At 46.3% G+C, this 26,344-nt stretch overlaps 1 protein-coding gene across 2 annotated transcripts in view; it reads left to right on the plus strand.

Moving 5' to 3' along the window:
- The window catches only part of LOC112556188 (ephrin type-B receptor 1-B-like), a 147,298-nt gene that overhangs the window by 39,196 nt on the left and 81,758 nt on the right, over positions 1-26,344 (plus strand). For both annotated transcript variants that reach the window (XM_025224959.1, XM_025224960.1), the window contains exon 2: positions 5,512-5,606. In XM_025224959.1, the coding sequence (XP_025080744.1) occupies positions 5,512-5,606 (95 nt within the window). The remainder of the gene's footprint in view (positions 1-5,511; positions 5,607-26,344) is intronic.

Below are 26,344 nucleotides of genomic sequence, written 5' to 3' on the forward strand. Positions count from 1 at the left end.
CAGCAGTACATGTGGGAAATGAAAACCTATCTAGACGTGGTCTGTCATCATGAACCTGACGTCGTCGTACGCAGACAGGTGAAAAGGGCTAAGGGCAAGTTCTTGTTGCCCTGTCCTCCGGTAGTCCTTGGCTGGTCTTACGTTCTTCGCGACAGTGATGAAAGGGTTTGACGAGGGGAGTCTTGTGATCAGGCTTGCAATGCCTTCATGAAAGGACGGATAAACGAGGAACAGGTGAAGGCGGGGCCTCCTCACACCCACCCAGGAGCTCGAGCAGTCAGTGCACCTTGCACGTGCATGCACGCACCCACATCAGGTCTCCGCCTCCGCTGCTTTGAGTCTTGCCGCGCCGGGAAATTTACCTGAGTGTTGATAATTTTTATCTGAGGTATATGTATGTTACCCCAACTGAGTGCAAATATGCATATGCAGTTTGCATGCAAGCACGCGCATAAACGCTCATACACAAGATGTACACGGGCACTCAACGTCATTGCTCGATTGTAACAGTGTAAGGAGAGAAAAGAGTCTCTAAATAATAGGCTCTACCCTTGAAATACCACCGCACTTAGCACGAGCGCTAAACCCAAACGAAAATCGAAAACAGCGTTTTGCAACCAGCCGTATCTATTGTTGCTACGAGCATTGTGCGAGAACTTTGTGTTGTCTTCAATCGCTTCCTCCATCACCGCCGCCACTTGTTGTGACGTCAATGGGCACGCGTTGTTAGAAAACTTCGATTAGTGAAGCCTCGTTCTGAGTGGGCAACTCAAGAATAGGCTTACAGTAGTACGTGGTCAGGGTGCTGAACAGAAAGGGAGGGAAGCATTCTTGTCTCGGAAACGTGCGCAAAATTAAATAATTAAAAAAAAAAAACTAGAACAGAAGCTTTCTTAATTCCATCGGCCGTTCACATACCCCCACCCCTACCCCCGAGCAATTAAACGTGGCTAGTGAGCGTGATGGGCATTGTTTATATCTAAAACCTTTTTTATGTGCAATTCGTGTTTTTTTTTTTTTTTTTTTTTCACGGTCATTTTGTCTCCATCTTTTCTTCTGAACAAGACACATCAGGATTTTTTTTTTCTTCCAGACGAAGTCTTTCTTCTACATCGTTATCTTTGTCGTTTCTCGTGGCTTATGACCAGCTCCCACTTTGTCCCACCTTCTCTCTGTGTTGGCGGAACAATCCCCATTACATCCAGCCAGCATGCTTGTGCAGATGACTGGACAAACGAGACAGAGCTTACTTGTCACTAATGCCCATACAGATTGGCAGGTGCAGGGTCGGACCCTCCATAGAGCTCAACGTATCAGCCAGTCTACATTAGCGTCCCCAGGTTGACGAGCGGATGCCCTGCATAGATGAACTCGGCGAGTCCCTCCTGTTCTCATTTCCGGGAGCTGATTCCATTTGGGGAACAGGTTGTTGAATCATTACCAAGGATGGGATCAACCGTTGCTAATGGCAGCGGCTTACCCAATCATACCTGGGTTAATCTCGGCCTTTGATCTAGTTTGCACAACGGTGGCGACCTCTGGCCGACACTTGCAACTTATTAATTAATTTCATACAAACCCGAGGCTTATACACTAACAACTCTTAGTGGCAGTGTCGAAATCCACACGATAGTGTCATAATCCGCCATTTTTTCCGTCCTGTTGTCTGACTTTTACCGACAAAAAATGTCTGTTACCATAGTGACATTATTTTTGCAAGTAAAACCTTTTACTTTCTCGATGAACGAAAAAATAGTTTCCTGTTTCTGACGGAGTCGGGCATGCCCCATTAAACAAACCTCTTCTGTACTGCATTCTAAAGTCTGAGACATCACCCCGGTAAGGAGTTCCTATGGCAATGACACACAAGGTTGACAAACCTTGCAAGCAACGGCTTTGTCACATGGTCGTTCCTAGAAACAAAGTGAATGTAAACGGCGCCATTGCGTGAGTTAACTTTATTGTCGTCTGCTTCTTCCATCGGTCCGCGGGGACACTGTGAAAGCCACTTACACTGCGGGTTGTCGTTCTCAAAGACCAGGTTCATCGTCGAATTTATAGTTTCATTCCTTTTGACGTTGAGTGCTTATCTTTAGTTTGTTAACTGCAACAGCATTCACTACCTGCCTTCTGTTTGCTTGGTTTCTTCTCTTTTGACTGAACCCTCGTGCAGTTTATATCATCCCACGCAGTACCTTTTTATTTCTCTTGCAAAGATTTAGTCAGATTTCATGTGAGATTTTACGATTTGTGGACTAGGTTTTCCTTGGACAAAGCTTATTCGTTTTAAACGGCGGAATGGTTACATGTCCGCAAACACTCGAACAGGGAGCTGACTAGTGAATGATATCTGTTGGCGGGGTCAGTGTGACTATCCTGCTGACCGCTTCACGCCAAGCTCGACAGGTAGAAGCCACGCCACGGAGGGCGGATGTGTCTTTGTTGGACAGTCAGGTGTTAAGGTAGTCCTGCTGAGAGGCCCCACCTTAATCTTGTCAGTCTGCTTTCTCCTTTTCTTTGTCCGGAGCTGAAAAGTGCAAATTGCGAAAAGCCGCTTGACCTGCGCAACAACGTCTGCGACTAGGTGCTGGTCAATCTGACAGCTGCGCCCTTTGACGGCATGCGACCTTCTGCAAGGGGAGACCATTCGAATAACGCGGCACTACGTCGGATCCGGAGGGTAGGGTGGGGGCAGAGTATAAAAAGCGGTCTCATGAAAAGCCTGGAAAATGAGATCCGCTAAAACTTGACGTCAGAAGACTAAACGCCAAGTCTCACATTTCCCCACGACGGGAGTTTTGGGTGGGAGGACTGGGAAAGAATGATATGGCAAAGGTTCACGGCGGCCTTTACAGCCCCTCCGGCCATTACCGGTGGAACAACAAAGGGTCTGCAGGGAAATTTTGCCGCTGTCAAAAGAAGGCAACGGCCCGACTACAAACGGAATTCAGCCTCCATGGTCAGCGCCACCTACCGGTCGGCGCACGCGTAGGATGGCGCTTTTACTTCCGCGTCGAGGTGGTTCTCAAGGTCGCCACGACAACGATTTAGGCGGTTGAAGGCGTGGCTGTTAATGTCGACAGTTCCCTCCCACTCCTTCGCCCTCCCTCCGTCTTCCCCCTTCACTCTTTCACTCCCAGCCTCTAACGATCTAGCCTCAAAGCTTCACTTCTTTGCTCTGTCGATCGGACCTCTGGTCTCAACGCTGCGACAATTTCGCTGTGCAAACCTGTATTATGTATACGAGGTTCTTCAAAGGAGAGTGTTCGGGCTCTTTCTTACCAAGCTTTGCAACACGCCTAAGCTGTTTCACAGTCTCCATAGTTACAGTTCGGAGTAGTTTAGGCAACTTTCTGTATGAAACTTATGAACCGCATGATGCTTTCCTTAAAGGAACGGGCTGCTTGTAAGATAGATTATGTTTGCCTGTTGCGAGACCAGGGTGGCTGGGTCAAGAGTTCCGCAGCTGTTGACAGCAAACGAACCCTCGAATTAACATAAGGTTGGATTGAGTGGAGTGCACATCAAACACAGATCGGTCTCGGCCTGCCTCCTGATTAGTGAAGCGTGCATCGGTCAGTAAGTCTGAAGCCCCTCAACTTCCTTCTCGTCACTCTACCATGCGATCAAAATTGTCACCGTGGTGAGACACCGTTAGGAACGGAAGTTGATGAGAGTTGCCATATTATTCACAAAATTGGCGCGGGTTTCATTTGGTGTCTGGTGCGTGCAGCCATTTCCTAATTCATATTTTCTTCCTTGTCGTCCCCCCCCCTCCCTTCTGACGACAAATTTTAAGGGAAAACCGGTATATCCACCCTCCCCTATTACAACGCCGAGAACTACGTCATAATAAGACTCTCTAGCTGATGACAAGGTGTGTCTCGCTCAGATAAGAACGCGCCGCTGGTGGGGAAACGCTACGTTGGAGCGCTGGAGCATGACAGTCCCTCTTTCAAGTCTTACGCCAGAGGTTTAAAGTCAGAGGAAGAAAAGGGGTGGGAGTGGGAACGGCGCCGTGGCCCACATGTCTTACAAGGCGACGGCGTTGGTAACTGTGATCAGCACAGGGCGGTGGCCTGCGCGAGGTCGTTGTGACCAGTCATCACAGGTACCATGATTGCCGCATGGAAGCCAATCGTTCACGGCTGGGTGCCAATGGGATGACGGCAGGAAATAGCTCTGAGAACGGAGACGTGGTGGAGGTTGGAGATTTGGTGGGGGATGAGGTGGACATAGGGAGGTGGTGGGCAATTGAAGCAACGCGAATGGGCAGCAGCAAGAAAGTGTTATGAACATGGTACCGGTATACAGTGATGGGTCAATTTCAAGAGGATGACCTCCCTCTTCAACCCCATTTCGCCGTTTACCATCCTTCCATTTTTTTTAAATGAGTCATGCTTTTACTTTGTAAGACCTTTTCTGGGCAATACCTTTTTTAGGCGATGTGCTTTATTTGCGGTAGAATATGAGGCCTGTCTTCGTCGGGCAAGTGCAACTATCTTCCTACTGGTAACAAACCCTTTCACCCATCGCAATACTATTTTTTTTAAAGAAAGGCCTGTCGAGAAGGACCCCATCTTGGCTGTTAGACGAAACATATTTTCTGTCTGGACAACTTCAACAGCGGGCCTGTCTGTTATGTCGACCTGCTCGCTCAGATGTACGAAGCAGAAGAAGACCAAATTACTTTTTTTTTTAAAGTACTAGAAATAAGCCCTCGCCCAGAGTTTGTACTCTAAAGCTTCAGCTGCTGCACGCAAGTCAGTGTAAGCATCGATGCACGATATGAACTTTTCTCTTTCCGCGTGTTTCCATCCGTCCCATCCGTTTCCATCCGTCTTCCGTTTTCTCTCCATGTGTCTGTGTGCACACGTGCCGGTGTGTAAGGTGTGTAAGGGGAGTGGGAGGAGAGAGAAATAGTCGATTTTATTCTGCGATCATACAGCTTCACCTGAGGCAGTTTCTGGGGAAGCATACACAGAAATGTTGGTTTCATAGAACACTTTTTGCTGTCCACGCGTCACGTGGAGTGCTAAGACCAGGAAACCGGTTCCACATCAACGTTAGAGATAACTTTTTTTTAAAGGGCCGAAGGGAACTGAGGGACGTTTGATGTGCCTAATGGGACGGGCAATCACTTGATTTTTCCATTTGGTTAAGTCAGACACCTCACGTGCCAGCCTGGCCTCCAGGGGAGACAACCCCAGCCACTTCTTCCTGTGCTGTTTACAGTCGCTTACTCGTCAGCCCATTTCGGATGTTATTTTTTCTTTTTCCTCTCTCTCATTATTATTGTGAATGATGGCGGTGTTGCTGCTGCTGATGTCGGGTGTCGTGAGACTGTGCTTGTTTACTTTGCTGTTTGAAACGTTCTTAAATAAGGAAAGAAGAAAAACAAAACTAGGGGATTAGTTTAAAAGGTTGCTCTTTGTCTTTCATTGCTGTATTTTATTCTCACAGCAAGAATGGTTCTGATCAGTTATTTCAGGTGTTTTGTGTTTATTGCAGTGACCTTGTTGGATACAACAAACAAGCAAAGACTCGGGTGGACCACGTACATTGCTCCCTCAGTGGCCGTTCCGGACGAGCCAGAAAATAATGGGGTAAGTTGTATTCACGTATATACCTTCGATTTGTTCTCAAGGAGTTTGCTACATGTAGTAAATTAGTCTCTCGTTTGCTCTTCTGCTTCTACTTTCAGTCGTGCTCCCGCTTTCTCTCTCTTTTAATAACTCCACTCATTCGCTCAATTACCCCCCCACACACACACACACTTCTCTCTCTCTTTCTCTCTGCGTTGACACGGCTCCTTTGATCTTGGGGTCGAAGATGTCAAGAAGGTTGCTCTTGCGGCACACTATTGATTGATGTTTCTTTCACGTTATCTCGACCGTTCGTCTGCTACCCGAACGAGGTCCTCCACTCCTCCCGCAATTGTCGTCGTTCTTCTTCTCGTCCATAGTACCTCCTTTCTTTATTCGTTTCACATCCATTCCTCTCCTAGCTACCTGTACTAAGCCAACCTCGGAGACAACATTCCATATTTAAATCTATAATGCACTCAGTCGCACACACCGAGAGATAAGTAATATTTGAAATTGTTCGTTTGTTGGTTTCGTCTTATTTCGCTGCGACTGCTAGGCTAGTGAGCCACATGCTTCCAGTAACTTCTGGTATCTCTGCAATGCCATTAGGGGATGTTTTCAGCCGCCTGCTGTTTTGGTTCCTCAGTCCCATGTAAGCAAAATGCCTGGGAGGTTGTGAAAGAATGGTGAAGAAAGTGCTGGAACCTTTAGACCCGCTCAGCGAACAGGGAGGGAACATGTAGGGAAGTTATCGTTAGGTGAGAATAACCTTTGCGAGGGCGTTCTGTCTATTGAGGGGGGAGGCCAGGCATTACACGGAATGTCTTTTGTGTTCCCCTTACCAGTCCTCTAGCGTGTCGTGTGCAAGCAATGTCGCCTGAACGCCGGTTTCGTCTTGAGAAGTTCCAGCACGTGCGACCTGCGATCAATTCGCCCTGGCCCCAAGAGACAGCGGGGCCCTGGACGGAGAAGGGGGAGGCGGTCACAGCGGTCCCCTAGCTTGTTGATCGACGCCCGATGGAATCTTTTTTCTACCCCCCCCCCCACTTCCTTCCTCCATCTGCTGCTACTGCGCATAGTGCGCGCGCATGCCCTGAAATGAGCGATCATTATTGCAGTTCCTTTAGTCAGGAGTTGACGTCACACCTAACAGTCGTTATTCAAGGAGAACATTGGTCAATGACTACTGGGACTGAAAGAGCGATGCTGTAGTGTCCACTGGTAATGCTGTCTCCAGGTATAATGTTTATATGCAAGTGGCAGCCTCGTACGCTTTTAGCGTGCATATCGGCTATCAGTTGCAAAATTTTTATATGTGTGTTTTTGACAATTAATTCCTTAATATAAAAAAAATCGAGTGCAAGTCCAGGTGAGAGAAGAACTGTCGTCATTAAACTTGGTTCTCTGCGTGAGTCATGTGGCATGACTGGCTAAGAGACAAAGACCGCGGCCTAACTCCTTGATCTCCCATCATGCATGGCGTAACCTCCAGAGTAGCTCTTGGCTAACGATTGCAGTACCAGTGATCTCTCATCTGCACGTGCGAACATTGACTCCCGCAGCTTTTTCCTTTTTTCGCTTTTTTTCCTTCTTTCTTTTTTCCTCTTTGTTTCTTGTTCTCTCTGTTTCATTTCTTACTTTTTTAAATTTGTTAATTGCTTTTTGCTTCTTGTTTTCTCTTTTCTCATTTGTTTCTTCTGTTATTCTTTATTTCATTGTTGTTTATTGTCCATTCGTTCTTTATTCATTCTTTGTTTGCTCATTCCTCCCTCATCATTTCGGAAGACTTTTAATGAGGCGAAGTTCAGGTGGATTTAACTCTCCGCGCAACAAAATGTCAGAAGCCCGCCGCGCTTAGGTGTGTGTGACGTGACATGGTGTCTTCAATTTACAAGCACCTTCGTCTGCGCGGCCGGATTGCTCGGCGAATTGATTGAAATGCCACTGCGAAAATATCCGAAGATGACGTTTTGATGGGGAGAAAGATTGATCCGCGCCAATTTCAGCTATGGATTTTTGTGTTGTTCTCGTCGCTGCTGCCAATTTGAAAGCATCGCAGAGCAGGTCTCTTTTTTCCCCCCTTTACGGAAAATTTTCACGCTTAGGAGGAAAGGGGGAAAAGTGCAGAGAAGGTGGGGGGAGCTTTCAGTTGAGCAGAAAAGAAAAAGTGGAAGCAGACGGAAGAGAGAGAAGGAAGGGGGAACAAAAGCTGTCTCACTAATTGCGCTTGTCTTTTAAGCCGGGTAGGTTGACCCTGTTTCTGCGGCATGGTCTGTGTGAGGAAAGTTTGGAGGCGGTGGGGTGGGCAATATAAAGAGAAGTCTGGCCTGTTGTGTCTTGTAGCAAATCATTTTGTGTCTGATTCTTACTCATTACCTCCTCGTACATTGCTATGGGAACTGTGGAAACGGCGACGATATTTGTGTGCGGGTATTGTAAAGGGAGTTAATACTTCAGCAGTGACAGGCATTAGCTGTGCACAAAAAGTGGTCATGGGATTATGATAGAAAAATGTGCTTTCAATACGTTCGAATCAAAGTGTTCCATTAGCCTTGCCGGCAGTGGCAGAGCTGATGTCATCGAACATTCAGGAAAGCTTTCTGTGAGCCAGCTGCTCATTTTGATGCATTCTGCAGTGGGAAAAAATGTCTGAAAAAGGATTTAATTGAATTGAAAGCAGTTGCTGTAATCTGCATTACACGAATGATATAAAAGAGGAAACTGATAGAGATAGGTTGTGCTTTCTGCTTTTTGTGAGTGGATTTGAAAAATGATGGCGACAAATTGTTGTATGCTCACGTTAACAGACACTTACCGCTGTTACCTTGGTGACCGCTCCCCCCTCCTCCTATCCTGCCCCGTATCTACATGATTCCGTGGTACGAAACTAAAGGTTGCTGTGTTTAAATTTCGTGCAAGATGCACATCATCTCTTCGTAAGTGTGGCTTTTTGCCGAAACCTATGAAATTTCCATGTTCAGCAAGGGAATGTACAGGGAAGCCATGACAGATATAGTAGGCTGGAAAAGATGAAAAGCCAAAGGTCGTGCCAGGTCAAAAGACGGGTGAAGAAGGAAGTGGCCAGCAGCGAAATTAGTCATCCTGAACGAAGTAGAGCACTCTAAAAGAATATAAATGCATGGTTTGCTTGTCTGAGAGGATGAGATGCCCGTTAGACGGAGCTGTTACAGATGGAGGTAAACAGTTTACACTGTGCTAATCAGAAGATCGTAATGCTCACAGAAAGTATGGATTTGCTTGGTTGGGTGAGAGAGTGAGTGCACGTGTCGACTATTTTCAAACGTGATAAAACACGCTCTCAGCATGTCCGTTCAGCAAGAAGCAGTAGCGACGGCAGACCTTTAAGCCACCAGTGACGCGAACAACACCTTTTAAAAACATTTTTCTGAACGTCTGCTCGTTGTTCTGGGCGATCGATGTTTGGAATGAAGCTAAACGCGTGGATTATGTGCGAATCACAGTACTCGCTCATACATAGTTCATGAAGCAAGTATCCTTGCTTTCCTGTGCTGGAGGTGTGCAATAGGAAGTTGCGCGCTCTTGAATATTAATGCATTTTGTCAGCCTCGTCCTGATGTCTTCTTGTCTGCTTGCAGACCGGTGCATTTAAAGACGTGACTAGAAGCATTTTAAGTATTATTTATATAATCATTAATACCAAACGGAATATAAAAGCATTTTTACTTATTATTTACATATTGGCATCATACGGAATATGAAAGCCTTTAAAATTATTATTTTTATATTCACATCAGACGGACTAAAGAAGCATATTTGTGTATAAGTTATTAATGAACACTAAACATCGAGGTTTGAAATGTGATCTGTTGAATGTTGTATTAGCGACCGACCGTACTTACATGTCCTATACAAAAACAACAATCATAGTGACCTGAGGTTAAAAGGAGACTATTTAAAAAGCCTTGTGTATGAAAGAGATATGGATCTCAACCTTCATTCTCTCCTTGACAAGCCTGTTTTATAGTCCTCCGTGCACTTAGTTTTTGTCCATCGCCTCCATCATCTTTCTTCCTCCCTTGCTCATTCTCTCTCACTTTCTCCCACTCTTTTCGTCTCTCACTTCCCTGGACCAGCAGCTGCTGTAGCCGCGATCAGGAATCAATGAAAGTATCCCCTCGGAAGCGTGGCTTGAGCCTCTCCCGTGCATTGATCTCTTGACGTCTTCAAAGACCGAGGCATCGCCACGCGGCTTGACTGCGTGTCCAGCAGCCAGACACGACACCTCGACTGACTCTCGGTGCTAGAGTTACCCTTGTGCAAACCGCTCGCCCGCTGCCGAGTGTTTCGGTGAAAGGCACGGCGACAAGCATGGCTTCTTCTGTTTGACAAGGTGCTAGAGTGAGAGAAAGTGGTGGGGAATAAAGAAGACGGACCAGCACGCTAGGGAGTTGGAGGTGGGGGGGGGGGGGAGAAGGAAGAACAAAGCAAAAAAAAAAAAGTCTATTAAAACTCTCGTATAACGTGTTCCTCTGGTTTTATAGTTTGCACCCCCACCCTCCCGGTAACCACCCGTAATGTTTCCTACATGCCAGCATTCCTATTCTCTCTCTCTCACACACACACACAATCTGATTAAAATAAATTTTCGTATGATTTTATACAAGCTTAGCGACATTTCTTAGGTTGTCTAAGGGGAGGTAAACTTGTCAGTGCGCAAGGTGAAGGCGAGAGCTCAAGTTGCACAGCTTTATATTCGAATTTGGTTTCTATGGCGACCGGGAAGCAACTTTTTCTTCTTGTACTGACTTCTGTCACGCAAGCGCGCAACGTCTTTTAATTTGTCCTCAGATGAAAACGGAGTACTTCCAGTAGGTTAAATAGCTTTACTGATATTGTCCAAGTTGTTAATAGTTAAGTAGGTAAAGCGGGTGGTTTACGGTACGAGCTTTTAAGTTCTTGTTGAACCTTTTTTGTTTTTGTTTTTGTTTGGTATACGTAATATTTTTTTTCCCCAAAAGAGCTTGTGTGTGCGCACGAGCGCGTGCACGTGTACATGTTGGCTCTACATTTAAAATCATTTTGAGGTTAGGGATTTGGTTTAGGTTTTTATTTTCAAAATAATACGCAGACAAAATGGTCGAGGTCAAGGGTTTGTTAAGCTGGCAACCGTGTTCGGTTTGTACATGGTTAGGAAAAGGTCAAATCAGTGCATAAAAAAAAAGAAAAAAGTCTCGACCGGGAATCGCTGGCTTGCCAGATCAGTCTTATCACGACTCGGCGTTTTGCAGGCCTTTTAAAAATGCAAGAACGGTAATCAGCACCCACCATCTTCCTTGCTGCGCTCCCTTGGCACTTTGTCGCAGATGTCACGACATCAGAAATCAGAAAATGAAATCGTATTGGGAGGAATGGGATTTTTATTTTTCCTTGCTTCTTCCTTTTCTCAGAAACAGACATCTCGCAGCGCGGAGGACAAGCAGCACCTGACGTCAGGACTAGATGGCGCTGCTGAACGAAAGAGAGGCTATAAATTTAGTGACTCACAGACGGTGACGGCTAGTCCCCTGGCTGGACGGAAGAGCTAGGGGAGTGGATCGGGGACAGGCTGGACGACTGCGGAAATGCAAGGAAGCAGGCCGAGGTTGACGCGATCGACGGACTAGCGGGGGACGACTGCATAACGACACCAGCCATGTTTTACTACACGTCACGCTTTGGTGTAATGATGTGACGTTCCTCCAGGAAAGGTGGCATGATCGAGTTAAGCTTGATGAGGTAGGAGGCGGGCCGAACCCGGGCAGGAGAAAAAATGCGGTCTCGGATGCTGATTAGACTACGCGATTTAAAGGGTTAACCGATGCCAGGAAACGAAGTAGCGAGAGAGGAATCAGTACACTGACGGCTACTATCATTCTATTGAGGCCATCAACTATCTTCGTTGACCTGGAACTAGTTTTAGAGTAATGTGAACCTAAAAAGGCACTCGGGGAGAAGAGGATTTTTATTTGTACAACCTTGATTGAAAAAGTTTTTTAAAGTCTGTCCGCTGTACTTGGGTGGGGGTGGGCGTGCGGGAGAGGGCGAGTGGACAAGTAAACATACAGTCGACAGGCAGTTCTTTCTTACCATCCACTCTCACCTCTATCAAGGATTTACGGAAAGCCTTTAGAAAAGTAGCTCCCTCCATCCTCCTGCTTTGGTCGTAGGTCCTTTGCAGCTGCCGGAGTTCATCGGGGCCTCTTTTCCTGCCGTCACCGTCTGTAGGCCATCAGCACGACAGGAACAAGACTTGGGCCAGCTTTGGCTGCAGGAAGATGTACTATAGCTTGTCATGCCACCGACATGGAGAGAGCAATGTGAATTACCCGTCTTTACATGACTACGCTGACTGGGGTCAAACGTCGATTCAAATGCTTGCTTTTTTGTAATAAAATTTCGCTGGGGGAACACCCCCCTTTATTTTCTTAATAAATTAGGATGAAAAAAAATCGTTAACACTGTCGTGCCAAAAGGACATGTGCCTGCCTGACCTTATATTCCTATTGTTTGTGTTTTGTGTTCATAGTAAAACGAATTTTTTTTTTTTTTTTTTTGATGATGTGGAGGGGGTTGCGAATGGGTCGTGGGGACCATTTATCAGGGATATTGTGACAGTAGACTACACTCGATTCTGTGTCGGAAATATCCATCAAAGAAATCATAGACACGACGTCATTGACCGTTTCTGTAACCATCCCCTCCACCACCCGTCTTACTCCTTTCATCTTCTTTCCGTTCCATTTCTTTCCATTCTTTTTTTCTTTTTTGATAAAACTGCTTTAAAAACAAATGCACATGTACGCGCGCGCTGACGCACACATGCATGCCTGCACTCGCAGACACGCGTTTCTCTGGCCGTGAGGGAGAGGCAAAGCTGGAACAAACATGATTTGGTTGTGCGGACAGCCAGACAGCTATTTCACGTTAAGTGTTAATAACGCTCGTAATAACGCGTTGAGGGAGAAGTCCTGTCGCCATTTTCCGAAAGTTTGTGCATACATAGACTGAGAAATTAAGCAGCAGAAGTCCGGGGACGGGGGAGCATTGCTAGTCGCACTTTTGTCCACCAGACAGGAACAAACCTTGTCAGAATGACGGGTGATAATGGGCATCGTCCACCACTAAGTCCCCACAACTAACCCGCCCTCTCCACCCATGCATGCTTTCTTTTTGTGTGTGTGTGTGGCTGAAGTTGCGTGCTAACGCGTTTGTGACCTCGGGCCTTACACATTCTTACTGCTTCAGCCATTGGTGCTGCATTGAATTATCCTCTCAGTTCTCTGCTAGTAGTATTTTTTTCCTTCTGTTGTATGTGGAGAGCTCGTCGAGAGAAAAAAAAGTTAACTCTTAAAAAAAATACTTATTATGTGAGACCTGTTATACAGATATTTTGTCCCTGTGAGGCAGTCCTTTCTTTCTGAGTAACATTGCTTAATGTGTGTTTGCAGCCCGCAAAAATGTATGTCTTATTGATAGTCCATCTACTTTTTTTTTTTTTGTGGTAATTGTTTCTTCGTCCCGTTCCTTCGTAATGCAGTCGATGTCTCGTTTTTGTCTCAAGCGCTGAGTTCTCCGTCACAAGCATCACAAGCGCTATATAAATCACTCTTTATATATGATTGTTATTATTCACCAGACAACTCTAAATATGTGACTATGGCGTCTATATAAACTCGTAACTGTCTTTTTTCAAACTTCCCATGCTCCCTTGCAAAACAATTGTCAAATATATTAACATGCATCAAGTTAAGAATATCTTGATCAATTCCATGTTTTATTTTGATAAATCCGCCTAGACCTTTTTTCTATTCCCTGTATGGGTATCGGTCCAGACTATCACGAGGTTTTAAGGCTACCAGCATTCTTGCTACGCTGTGACGGGGGTAGGGGGGTACGGGGGAGGAGGGAGGAGTTGGGAAGGGGACCCAGGTTCTTTCCGGAAGACCGGGTCAGGCAGCCTTAATCCTTGTTAGCGTGGAGACGATATTTACATTTGCAGTCACCCGCAGACCCGCCGGAATGACCTAGTAGATCAAATTTGCGCGCCCGGGTCGCTTGCGTGTTCGTCTGTCGCCGGGCATTGAAGAAACATATCGCCGACTTGGCGGGGGCCCACAGTGGGCCGCCTTTGTTGTACGGCACCGCGTTTTGTTGTGTCGATGTGTGGGCAAAGCAAGGTGTCAGATTTGAAATGGGTGGCTGGGTACTGTTACCCAAAAGAACAGTTGTGCACACTCGAGCCAAGCGTTCCGTGGAATGGGTTGCATACTTAAAAAAATAAAAAGAGCTAAAAAAATAAGGGGAAGTAACTCTAGTCGTGGCAAAAAAACTGTCAACAGCGCGTCCAGGTTTAAAAGAAATACCCCCATAACATCAGGAAAGATTGACTGCCTTCTCTGTGTTGATCACTGAACTGATTGTCTCCCGTAGAGGACTCGTGAGTTTCCAGCTAATTTTCTGCCTGTGCTTCCTGACAACTACTGCCTTTCTCTCTGTCGGCACTACTAGACCCCAAAAGGTCCTTGAATAAAAATTTTGGGTAGGTGGCTGAGGCACCTGGCACTATTTACCCATTGCGCACTTGTCTGGCTGGTACCTGCATGCTTGGGGGTAAACATTAACTACTTGAGGACTTGCTTTGTGACTTTCTGTTACAGCATTAAAATCTGCGTTCATGCATCAGACTAAAGCAATAATTTTGCAAGAAATGGTATATGCTGAGAATTTTATTTATTATTAGTCCGACTCGTGGCAAGTCATCATGAAACAGACATTCTTGTGCTTATTGATGACATGGGATACAAGAAAGATCATGTACATTTACTGAACATTGAGTAGGACTAACTTGCACTGAAGTAGAGAGGTCATTTTTAAATTAAATCAACAAGCGTGTTTGAAGGAAGTAAACCTGGTCTATTAAAAAGGCGCTTAAGCACAGATTGGCTGGTAGCTTAGAGCAACAGTTGCCTGGCATTTGGCGGTGATTTGGCATGCCTCCTGCCGTGGGAGGGGGGAGGTAGCTGTTGTACCACGCCGAGGAGAAGCCAGTCACAATTCCGTAGACTGTGACAGAACCGCTAATGGCTTTTGCCACATATTCACCGAGTGTTTTTTGTCTGTCATCCCTGTGGAACGTGTGTTCTAGATACGAGAGTTCGTCGAGTCATGTCACGTTGTGCTGAGTTCCTCACTATAGGATGATGGGGTGGGGGAGGGGATGAGCTGTGCGCATGCCGTGTAACGTATTTTGTAGCAGATCCTATGTGGGTGCTGTATCTAAATCGTAAACTTTTTTTTACAGTATGGGAACGCGGAGTAACAAATGGCTAATTTACTCCGGGAATGGTGGATGATAGATGGGTTGTCTTCCGGTAGGTTTACCGTCTTCTGCACGCGAACCTTGCACTGACCTTGCGAGCGAATAACGGTTGTGGGTCGTCTTTGTATGTATAAGCCGTGCATGTAGTGTGTGTGCATGTGAGAGAGGGAGAATTCAGCTTATTGCTAATAAGATTACTTATGTGAGTCTTGTAACGCTCCACTTCTCTTTCATACATGGCACCCCCCGCCCAAACTCCGCATGTGTACATGTAAATGGTAGGCGCCAGTAATATATATACTCTCTCTGCACTCCAGAACGATAGTCGTTTCCTTGTGGCACGAGTCTTGGTCGGAAATGTCTTGGATATGTTCTTTGAAAACACGCGTGCATGCATGCATGCGATTCCACGTGAACCCAACTCCCTCAGTTCACTCTCTTCGCCCCTACACTCTCCCCACACCATGGCATATGCCCAGAATATGCCTAGTAAATAAATGTACCAGCCATAGTGAGCAGCAGACCACTTTTGCTTTCCACATCTGTTTTCTGACTTGCTTAGACCCAGCTCTGCTATTCACAGCAGGGACCCGCAGGCTTTTAATTCTTGCGACTTGATTTACGCATGTCGACCCAACTGTCTGCTATTCAGCTCGAATAGAGACGGTGATAAAACTGCAAAGGGCACGGGAGTTATAGGCCTTTTGCATCGATGAGCTTCGTCGAGATAATGAGTCCGCCGTGCGTATAGATGGGTATGGTTTGTTTCCCTTGAACTGTTTACTGTATCCATCCTTTCCCAAGCTCTTCTCTGCTGTATTTATTTTTTTCAGCCGCAGTTTCCGTTCGCTGTGGCTGTGGAATGAGAGAAAAAAAAATCCGATGTTAAATGCGAAAACGGCAAGGAAAGAGAATGGAGGGGGTGGGTGGTTGAGCAGCTGAGGGGGTTGGGGCAGGTAAATGGAATTGATCGTGGCACATGTTAAAGTTTGTCGCTTATTTCGGTTTGCTGCGACCCAGAATCTCAGCTGTTGCTCAACAGCGCTGCATGGGTCCGCGTGCACGTATGGGGACAGACATGCTCAGAGAATGTCTAGAATGGGTGAGGCTGCAAATGACCTTCTGTTCATATAGGGTTTCATAACCACGTTTTCCTCCGCAAGCCAGCAGTTAAAGCAACAACCCGTGCAACATAGAAGATGTCGTGTTCAATTTGACTCCACTCATCTAAGGTACCTTGCACACGCTGCCGTCCTGCTGGGCAAGGGTTGTGCCGTCTCCTCTGCAACTCATCACATCACTGGTTTGTCCTCGCCTAACTCTTCTAGCCCTGGAGAAACAAAACACGACTGCAGGGGCGCTTAATGGAAAACGGTCGGCGAGCGGGGCTGTGCATCAAGCATGGAGTGGAATGAACCTTAAAAGAAAATTTTTCTCATTTTGGGGGGAAGAGTGGCTGGGGGCCGTCCTGTTGCGTCGTCTTTGAAACTGTCGATGTGATTTATAGTGGAACACTGACGTCTGGCGAATTTCAAGAAACCTGCAGATTTGCACTGGTAGTTACATCCTCCTTTGCTCTAATGTCATTTAACCGTATATGCTTTTATAACATCCACCCCTCTATTCTGCTCCATTTTTCACCTCAGTTTTCATTGCAGCGAAAAGTTGAAAAGGAGGGGGAGGGAGAGAAGGAAGATCACTGATGTGCAGACACACGGCTCAAACATTTTCAGTTCGATTTCTTCTACTTCGCTTTTTTTTTCTTCTTTGGTCGTGAGGAAATAAAGAGCTCATCGCATGCAGTTTGCCCTCGACAGACATTTGGTTGTTGTCTGCGTCGTAGTGCCGTATCGTTTAATCGACACCCAGCAAAGCTCGTCACGACTGTAGCAGCCACTCCCATCTCGTTAGCGCTACAAGCGTCGAGTGCCTGCTTCAGGGTGGAGGGCTGGGGTGGGGTGTGTGGAAGATTCACGTCATCAGTGCTCTTTTAGTTTGTCAGGAGGTTCGACCGAGGAGTCTGACTCCTTCTCTTTAATGGACTCTCGGGTCTGTTATCTTGTAAAATGCCCGGAAGGTCTCAAGTTTCTTCAATCTCACCCACCCACCCAACTTACTTACCCCTTGACCCCCAAACATGGATGGGAAGTGATACTGAAAACTTTTTCCAAATCACTTTCATGATGAATGGAAAGGTTTAGATAAGAGGTTTGTTAAGCGATCTATAGAGTATAAAGAGGCTCGGTGGTGAGGTTACCTGGTCATAGTTTAAGCGTAGCACTTGCTGTGCAATTCGCTCGTGCGCTCGTGCGCTCAAGTAAAAGACTGTAAGCTGAAGACATACTGTAAGAGTGTAAGTGGTCGGCAGACATGCTTGGCTACTTCGTGACAAGAGTCTAGAGTGTGACAGTCGTGAGGAACTGGGTGCGAGCGCCTCGGAACGGCACATGGGTAGGTCACGTGACTGGCTGACGCGTTAGTAACTGACCTGTAGCAAAAATATGAACTTTTTTTTCTTTTACAAAATTGCTTGCAAAACAAGTAGTTTTTTTTTTAGAGGTAGTGGCATGTAAAAGAAGCTTAAAAAATAATTTGAGGCAGAAATAAAAAACTTTTCGCTAACTTTAATCTCTGTGCGGGGTACACTCAAAGAAGCGGTTGTAATTTTAATCTCCTGTTGTTGACTTGTTATTAGTGTATGGTAAGCGATTAAGGTAATACAAACACGCTCACCAACGGAATCTCAGCTGTAACCTCCTGACCATGACGGCAAGAACTGGTGCGACAGTCACGTGACTGGCGCCCGTAACCATGGTTACAGCGGTGCCGTTGCGCGCTAGCCCACTCGTCTGCCCCCTCCCCTTCTTCCCATGAGAGTGGCGCTCTTGGAGGAAAATAGATGATAGCCGATGGGGTACACTAGCTGCCGAGGGTAAGGGCGGGGGAGGGGCACCATTGCCGAGAGGCGTACACTAGTTGCATCATGGCTGCTGAACCACTCCCCATACCACCACCACCACTGCTGAAAAACGAAATCGATCGATCACGAGTTGTCTCCCTTCGGCCACCCTTCTGTCTTTCCCATTCGTTGTAATCCTTTCTCCCCACCTTCAGCAACCCAACTCACTATACTCTTCCCTCCCGTTGACACTTCGACCCCAGCCATCACGACAGTGACAAACGCTTTCGTATCATTGGCAGGACCTGACGGCTTGTACTACCTTTTCTCGACTGTGTTTTTTCGCCACGAAGTTTTGTCAATAACCCGTTGTACTCTTGCGCGAACATACGTAAACACAAGCTATGCGTAAGAAAAATGTATTAATTTATGAAGCAAAGGTCTAAACATTTGATTTCCCAGGTAAAGTTTAGAGCACACAAAAGCTAGTCTTGTGTCGAGATTTGTGAATTTGTTGTGTTGTGTTTTATTGTGTTGTGATGATTTTATTGCTACATTGATATTTCGCCATTCGTTGTCGCAAGGTCGAGAAGTCGAACCGCACATCGGCTGCCTGCGCATGCGTAGGTCATTCGGTGGCAAAAACTTATTTTGGAAAAATTTGTCGCTGCCCGCTACCTCGCCTCGTGGTACACACGCATGAGCATGCGTCCCGTGTGTTCTTTCGCAGTCATAATGACAGAATATGCTTACTTAATCCGGTTAAAAGGGCACTGCATAACATGCTTATAAGAAAAGTATTCATATTTCTGAAGCGAATATGAGCGGAGGCTATGAACTTAAAAGGAGGGACATTGATTTTACCGCCAGTGATTGGAGTGGGGGGAGGGTTGACACGAGGACACACTGGGCCGAGGTTCTTAGTTGACAGGTTTCCCTCCCGACTGGATTGTCGTAGCTTCCAAACCAGCAAGAACCGACAGCATAACCACGTCATCCAATCGGAGGACTGCGTTTAATCATGTTCCTGATCGGGGTGATACCCCGTGTGCTGCAGTTCAAACAAAGCGATAGATCAATCTGTCGCCCGCCCGTGATAGATAAGATGTCTCGACCCCTGGACCTCTCCCTCACACCCATCAGCCTGTGCGCGGCCCTTTGCAGTTACCATTCTCTCTGGTGTCGCAGTTCCAGCACTTTCCTTTCCTTTTTCAATCCCCTTCCTTCACTCTTCTGTCACTGCCCCCTCGCTCTCGCATACCTACCCTCCTCGCTTTGAAATTAAGAGGCACCAGGACAGGAAAAGATAATACAGCTTATTAAAGACGTTGACCGGGGTGGATAGTCAGTGGCTGGAGGGGGATATGGGGAGCAAAAGACTATAAAAGGATTCTTTGGGGGGGGGGAGTGTGAATGAAGATGGCAGCTGAATCACAGTTATTTCTTGTGCAACTAAAGCGCAAGCCTAGTTTCGTACAGTCCTAATCCAGGGACCGATTGACAAATCTTTTTAGGACAATAGGACAGAGTGTCACAAGATAAGACAGAAGACACCATCGCAGCCGTTACCAGTAGATGTCAATGACACCGTTGTATAAGCTGTTGATGCTAGTAAATACCAAGGCAGCAGCTCTGCGGACAGCAGTGCAGCAGTTGCCTTGACACCAGCTGACACCTGCGTTCGACTTCCTCAATGTCCCCTCCCCTCCACACACACACAATCCCCCTGCTGCTCCAGAGTCGTCCTCAGGGCTTCACGGAAAAGCTGCTGTAGACTTTCAGTACACTCCATCCCGACGTATTGAAAAGCCATAGGTTGTGGAGGTGGGACAGGTCGTTGATAGAGATGGAGCCGCGGACCATTACGCACACCCTTGGGTCGTTTAACTTGTGTTTTCCCGCAAGCCGACCCTGACAGTTGCGCTGTCCGGTTGCAGGCCCCACTTTCCGCGACTGCGCACCGAGCCTAATGTTTTCTCTCTCCATCTGTCAAATTCGTCTGCAGTTCAAATTGAAAAATCCAGGCTTAAAGAGGATGGTGGAGAAAGAACCAACTCGTTGCAGTATGTTATTTGCTTTCCGGCGTGAAATGGAAGCCCGTCGTCTCAAGGGTACTTGGTTAGTCAATACACTTGGTTTAAAGAATGGGATGGGAGGAGGAGAAAAACACCTTCCTTTTCCCCCTTCCCTTCATCGTTTGATGTGACTGAGTGGTGGGGAGAACGGTTGACCGATCAGCACCTAGGACGGCGATGGCGATGGGCCTCTTGGCGACGGGATGTTGTCAGCGTCCGGTGAGTGAGTGGCCCTGGACTACGGCGAGCCAGCTCTTCCAGCCTCCGGCACTCGGTCAGAGCTCGAGAGTGTCATGGGGACGGTCGGGAAGCCAGCAAAGGCTTTGGAATTTTGCCGCTTTTCTTTCATCCGAGCGTGAATGTTCTTGAAGAGAAATCCCCCTCCCCGTCTCATTCTTTCATTCTTTTGGTCACATCCTTTTTACTTGCAGTGCACTGTTTGCATGCGTGCGTTTGGATATTTTATCAAATTTTTTTCCGGAAATACTTTCGTGAACAATGTCAAGTCGCAGACGAGCTTTATCCCGCAATGATCGAGAGGGAAGATAGCCGCGTCAGACGTTCCTCCAGTTAAATATAGGGTCGCCTACGTCACTGCTTAGCCTGGCTCGCGATCCTAGCTTTTCCCCAAATCCTCCTCCCTTGCCGAGACATCCTGAAAGGAAACGGAAATTGGCTGCAGCTCCATGTTAGATAAATTCAATATTGGTAGACAATAAATCACTGATCTGATACGGCTACGACACGTCCTAGCTACCACCACCACCCTTCCCTTTTCATTCTCGGATGGTACATACCCCATCTCTAGCCGATTTATTATCCATGCCGTTTGGTTAGAGGGATTTTTTTTCCTTGATGAGAGCGACGGGGGGCGCCGGACCCAACAACCCTCGGCAAAAGCTGTATCGCCATCCCCCACGGCAGCGCCTCGGAATTGTGTTACTTTGGGGACTAGCGATGCGAGAAGTGATAGCAGAGTTGGAGGTCAGCGTATCTCTTGCAATAAAAACAACGTCGGAAAACTGAAACAAAGTTGGATTAAGGAGAAAGGCTGGAGGGGTTAGGGCGAGGGTTTCTATGTGGCTTCATGTCCCGCAGCAGTAATTGGATAATGGACGCATTAGCAGCCATGTTTTTCATCTGAAAATTGCTCCGGTCATCGAGACGATCGTGGAGTCATGCGTGTCGCGACGTGTGGGTGACAGCAAGGGCAGGTAGCCCCCAGTGCGTCGCCGAACATCTTGGTGCTTGCTGTCCCCTTCTTGCTTTTGAATCATAGTGGGTTTTTGGTGAGAGAAGAGAAATTAAAGCAGCAGTGATGAGGAAGCCTCAAAATATTTCTGTTTTTTGTCTGCGCTAGAGAATTATTTATGAAGAGGTTACATCTCCATGCCTCAGATTTCTTAATAAACGCATAATCAGTGTCGTTCGGAAAACTGAACAATAATAAATCGCAAAGCAGAATGCCATCTTTATTTTATGACGATATCATCGATGTGTAGAACGATATAACTGACAAGTTGCACAGATTTCCGGTCACAAACAGTATTCATCTCTACTTGTATGTGTCCACACCTCTTGTACAGTCATGTGTGTGACGCTGTCGTTCTTGCATTCTTTTACTTTTGGCCTTACTGGTCCGACTTTCCTTTTAATATAAATAATTATTTTACGGCTTGGGTGGTGTATACGCATTCTATTTGTACAGTTTGATGCTCAGTAAAATATAGTCTAACGTCTATCTTCGGCACCAACCGTTTCCTTTCAGAATGTTTGTCCCAGTTCTACTCTCCTGACGTTTAAAAAAAACACCTCATGCCTTGTCGCTCAACATTATTCCTGTATGTGACTTATTTTTTGTTTTGTTTTGGTGAGAGTAACTGTCCCAGCGTATGCTATGCGCGCGCATGCGCTGTCGCGTCCATAAGGACTCCCATCGCCGGCTTGGGAAACGATCGATGGTTGCTATCCTCACTTGCCTGTCACTCCATTTTCCATTCACACGTGCTGTGCGCATACTTCGGAGCTCAGCAGCACGCGCAAAGTAAACGAGACAAGTACCTTTCTGTTGTTTTAATAATATTTTAATCACATGCGTGACAAGCAAATATTCATACATGCCACGCACACGACAGTGTCATGGGAACTTCAAATAAACTAAGATTACTCTTAAATTTATTACTCCCCCACCCCCCTGGCGTCCTGGCACCCTTCATGTGACCATGTGAAAAATGTCTTTGTCATCACACGCCTGCCATTTCTTCAGCATCAGTCGCCTGTGACTGTCAAAGAACAGTATTCTGTATAAAGAATGTCAGTACAGAATAGTAGCTGCAGAATATATTCATCTGCTAATCAAGTAAATGTTTGGAAAACTCGCTAGTCAGTTGTATTTTCATTTTTTTTTTTTAAAGCAAAAAGAAACACATACCATTACGACAAAAGCTTTACTGAAACAAATTTTTTAACGCACGGAAGTGGAAGTAGTGCTTCTGTATCATAGTGAAATACAGTGCTGTACAGTGTTTCATCAAGATGACCTGGTAGTGGCCACATTTGGAATTTCTATCACTGTGTAATCTTCCATGAGTCTGCACATGTCAGACGACCAAATAACTCCCCAAATCCCCAGCGTGACTAAAACTTTCATCAGCCAGGAATGACATCATAAAAACCCACAAAAATTGCAAATAAATATGTAAAACCTAGCAAAACTCCTCATCTGAATTGTCTGAAAAAAATCAATAAAAATGCTGATTTAAGGCACGTATGCCGAGTGTTCTGTATGCAAATACTTTCCTGCGCACACGTGAACACGACACTACAAAATAAAAGAAAGTTCCAACAAACTAAGCAACTGGTTGAACTCTTCATCTCTCGGATTAGATATATCGATACCGGTGTTGCGAGCCTTTTTTTCAAAACTGCACTTCTGTAGATTTTTGTTGTCTGCTGCTGTGTTGCGTTTTTGAAAGACAAGCAATGAGGATAATCCTGTGAAATCTTTTTGAGCATGAGCGGCTTGGCGGAAACAGTTGCAATTAAAACGGACATTTCTGTCCTTTTGTTGCATTTCTCCCTTGTGTACCTTAGTCTGACGCTGCGAGGTGAAGCCTAGTCCTGAGGGAACCCTCTTCAAGGAGCTTGTAGATGTGGGAAGATAACTCCAGTGACCGGCAAAGCTTTCTCGTCTAAGGGAGGCAATGCATTTTTATGAGTTTTGCGGTGATGGAGCGGTATGAGAATGCGTAGCGAGAACCAGCAAGATTGGAAGTTAGAGTGATTACAAAAACATGAACCCTCAATCCGCGCCATATCCCAAAGTGGATAAAAGCAGATCCACCTCTTCCCCCTCCACCTCCACCCCTAAAAAAAAAAAATAGCGCGATGGAGAAAGGGAAGATTTTAGCAGAGCACCTTTGCTGGTAAGAGGAACAGAGGACGCCAAATATTTAATGGCTGTAGTTCTGTGTTTTGGGAACCACTCAAGTTTCGAGATAAAATGTCAGCCAAGCCAGTTACAGTGTAAGAAGAAGGAGGGAGAGGGATATAAATGTGTAAGCTGTGTTTGCGACTTTGAGGACACCCCCTCCCCACGCGCGTAAGACATATTGATGGGCAGGACGACGATAATGGTAACGTGTTAGTGAATAAGATGGGGCAGTAGTGAGGAGTGTTGCTGGCTGTGTCAGCGGGCATTCGTATTCAAGTTATTTTTTTCCTATATTGGCCTATCAACCTGAGAAAGAAAGGGGATAGGAGAGAACAACTAACCCTGTTCTTGGTGAAACGTGGAGTGAAAGAGGTTCGTCTAGCTTATCATCGCTTTGATGCGTGTATATCAGTGGAATATTTCCACTCATCAGGAGAGCCAACACTCGCTAAAATGGTTGTTTAACATCAAACGCAAGAATTCACTTTGTTTCAAGTCAATGGCCTTTTACGTGCTATTCGAGAACATCAACTAATCAGGACAGTCACCCGTAGGCTGCTAAAAACGTTGACTGTAATAGGCTACACACTCTTTCGCGAAATCTTTTGCACTCTGAAGCAAGCGAAATGGCATTGTTTCTTACGACCACACACATACAAAGTTATCATGATTCCTATCACACACACCATCCACCCCCGTCTCACCCACCCCAGTAGAACATTCTCTTTCGCTCTACCGCACGACCTCATCCATTTTGGTCCCCGCGTGCTCCCAACGTCTCGCGCCGATAAGAGAACGACTGACCGTCGGGTGATATACGTCCTCCTGCCCGATAAACCCCCCAACACCGGAGACCGCATGGAAGCCAAGAAGAGTTCCAACCACTCGTCGTGACTCCAGAGTTGTGTCCCCTGTGGGGTCGCGGGAGGAGTCTTGAGATTGCGGTGTGTACCTCGAGCCGACCTTTGGCTGGTAGACTGACCAAGGGGACGGGAGAAGAACGGGACGAAGGGGGGTATAACGATAGCGTCTGGACCACCAGCAAAGCCAAGAAAGGGGAGTTTGGGGGTTGGTAGATGGGGCGGGAAAGGGTTGTCTTACCTCCTTCGATCAAAGCTGAAGCACCATCGTCATCAAAGCTGGAAATTAATGTATTCTCATGTACTTGTACGCCTTGCGGACCAGAAACCTTGCGTTAATATTAGTTATGAAGTGCGGATGTCCGAGTCCTGCTTCACCAGAATAAATTCGAACAGGGCAGGACTAAGTGGGGGCTAGGAAGCGGTTCATACTGACCAGCTCCCATTCCTAACACCATTTGTGCACAGCTTCTGGAACTTACCTGACAGCGCTACCTACAACAATTCCCAGAATTCGCAGCGTACTGTTCATCAGAAAGTGATTCACGTGGCAAACATTCCAATCAGGATTAGCGTTTGTACCTATGAGGGTCTGCTTATTTTTAGTACAAGAGGCGGTGATGTTTAATCTGGTGAATTATCTTTAAACGCGGAAAGCTGTACAGAGAAACAGTATTTTAAAGCCAAGAAAAAGTTTCTAACAAGAACAGAAAAAGGGTCGGAGGAATGGAGAAATTAGAAAACTATCAGCACCCAGACTTCACCGCGAGACGCTTAAATCAACGTCACGGATGTTTAACACCAGCAACGCCAGCGGCCTGGGCGACGATAACACAGGACACCTTCGTTGATAAGACAGGAGCGGGAAGGGAGCCCAGGAGAAGTGTGATGTTTTGTATCGTTGGCGGCGCTGGCTATTGGTAATGATGATGCATGCAGTCGTTGAAGTCACTGCGAGATAGGGGTGGAACCAGAGCCGTGGTTCGTTCCTCCACCGGTCTCTCTGCTTATCTTTGGCACGGAGGCGTATTGATGGGTGCAGTGCCGCCAGGGCAGATAAGGTCCGCACCGGTGTTAGCTTTTGTTTCACGCTGCTTGATAAATACTAGGGGAAGGGGAGATCAGTCGCTGGTTTCTAAGATCTGCTGACTGTTCTCCTTTGTGGACTTTTTAAAAAAAATCCTGCTTAACTGTCGTTTTGGAGAATTCCCGCTGTGCTGCTGCGGTTTTCCCACTAAAAGTCAGATGGCCATATACTAGTTTTTGGCATGTGCTGTATCAGACTTATCGCCATTTTATTCATAAAGGGACTGTAAGTTTAGTAAAGAAACGGGGCGATTTGTAAAGGTGCACTTTGCTGATTTGCACGAACGTTAAAAGAGATAAGAGACGTTATATACAAGGGGCAAAATATTTTACGGTATGGCGATTGCAAATATCTGTCACTGTTTTTACGATAGGAGAGCGGTCTCGTTCGTCTTATAAGCAGGGGGAAGAAAAAGAGGAGAATGTGCACCCCACCCTATTCTAGATAGTCCATGCACGTGTATGCTTGCGAGTACTATGCGCATTAAGTAGAGTGATGGCGACAGAGAAGGAGTTGGTTTGGACGATCTGCTCTCTGAAAAACTAATACATAAAAACGAAGAACCACGCTCTGTACTTTTTTTCTTAAAAGAAATGTCTTATGCGTGGTTACGATACAATCTTGCATGCTGAACAAGCGCACAGCGCGCGGTCTCATCCATTAAAAACAAAAATACAGTGGAGGCTGCAAGAGGTTGCACAGTGCACAGAGATGCTCGACTGATGAGGCCCCTTGTTTCCGGCTAGTCCGCACCGTCCGCAGCTCCTCATCTCTGTCAGATCTGAAGGCTACCCGTAGTAAACCAATCCTGAAAGGAGTTTTCAGCACCAGACAAGAACAACCGAGAAGACATTTATTTTCTCCGTTGTTTTCGGCACATATTTGTGTGGTATTTTATGATCGGGGCTGTTGGACTTGTCAGTTGTACGCAAAGGAAACTTCAAGTTCGTCTAATTAACCCACAGGAAACTCTCACCCACCCACCCCGTCTCTTAGCTTGTCGTTTTGGCAGATCTTTGTTGCCTGTGAAAGGTGATGCCTTTTGTTGTTTGTTTGCTTACT

Source organism: Pomacea canaliculata, linkage group LG2, assembly GCF_003073045.1.
Source record: "Pomacea canaliculata isolate SZHN2017 linkage group LG2, ASM307304v1, whole genome shotgun sequence".
In the NCBI taxonomy this organism is placed as follows: domain Eukaryota; kingdom Metazoa; phylum Mollusca; class Gastropoda; order Architaenioglossa; family Ampullariidae; genus Pomacea; species Pomacea canaliculata.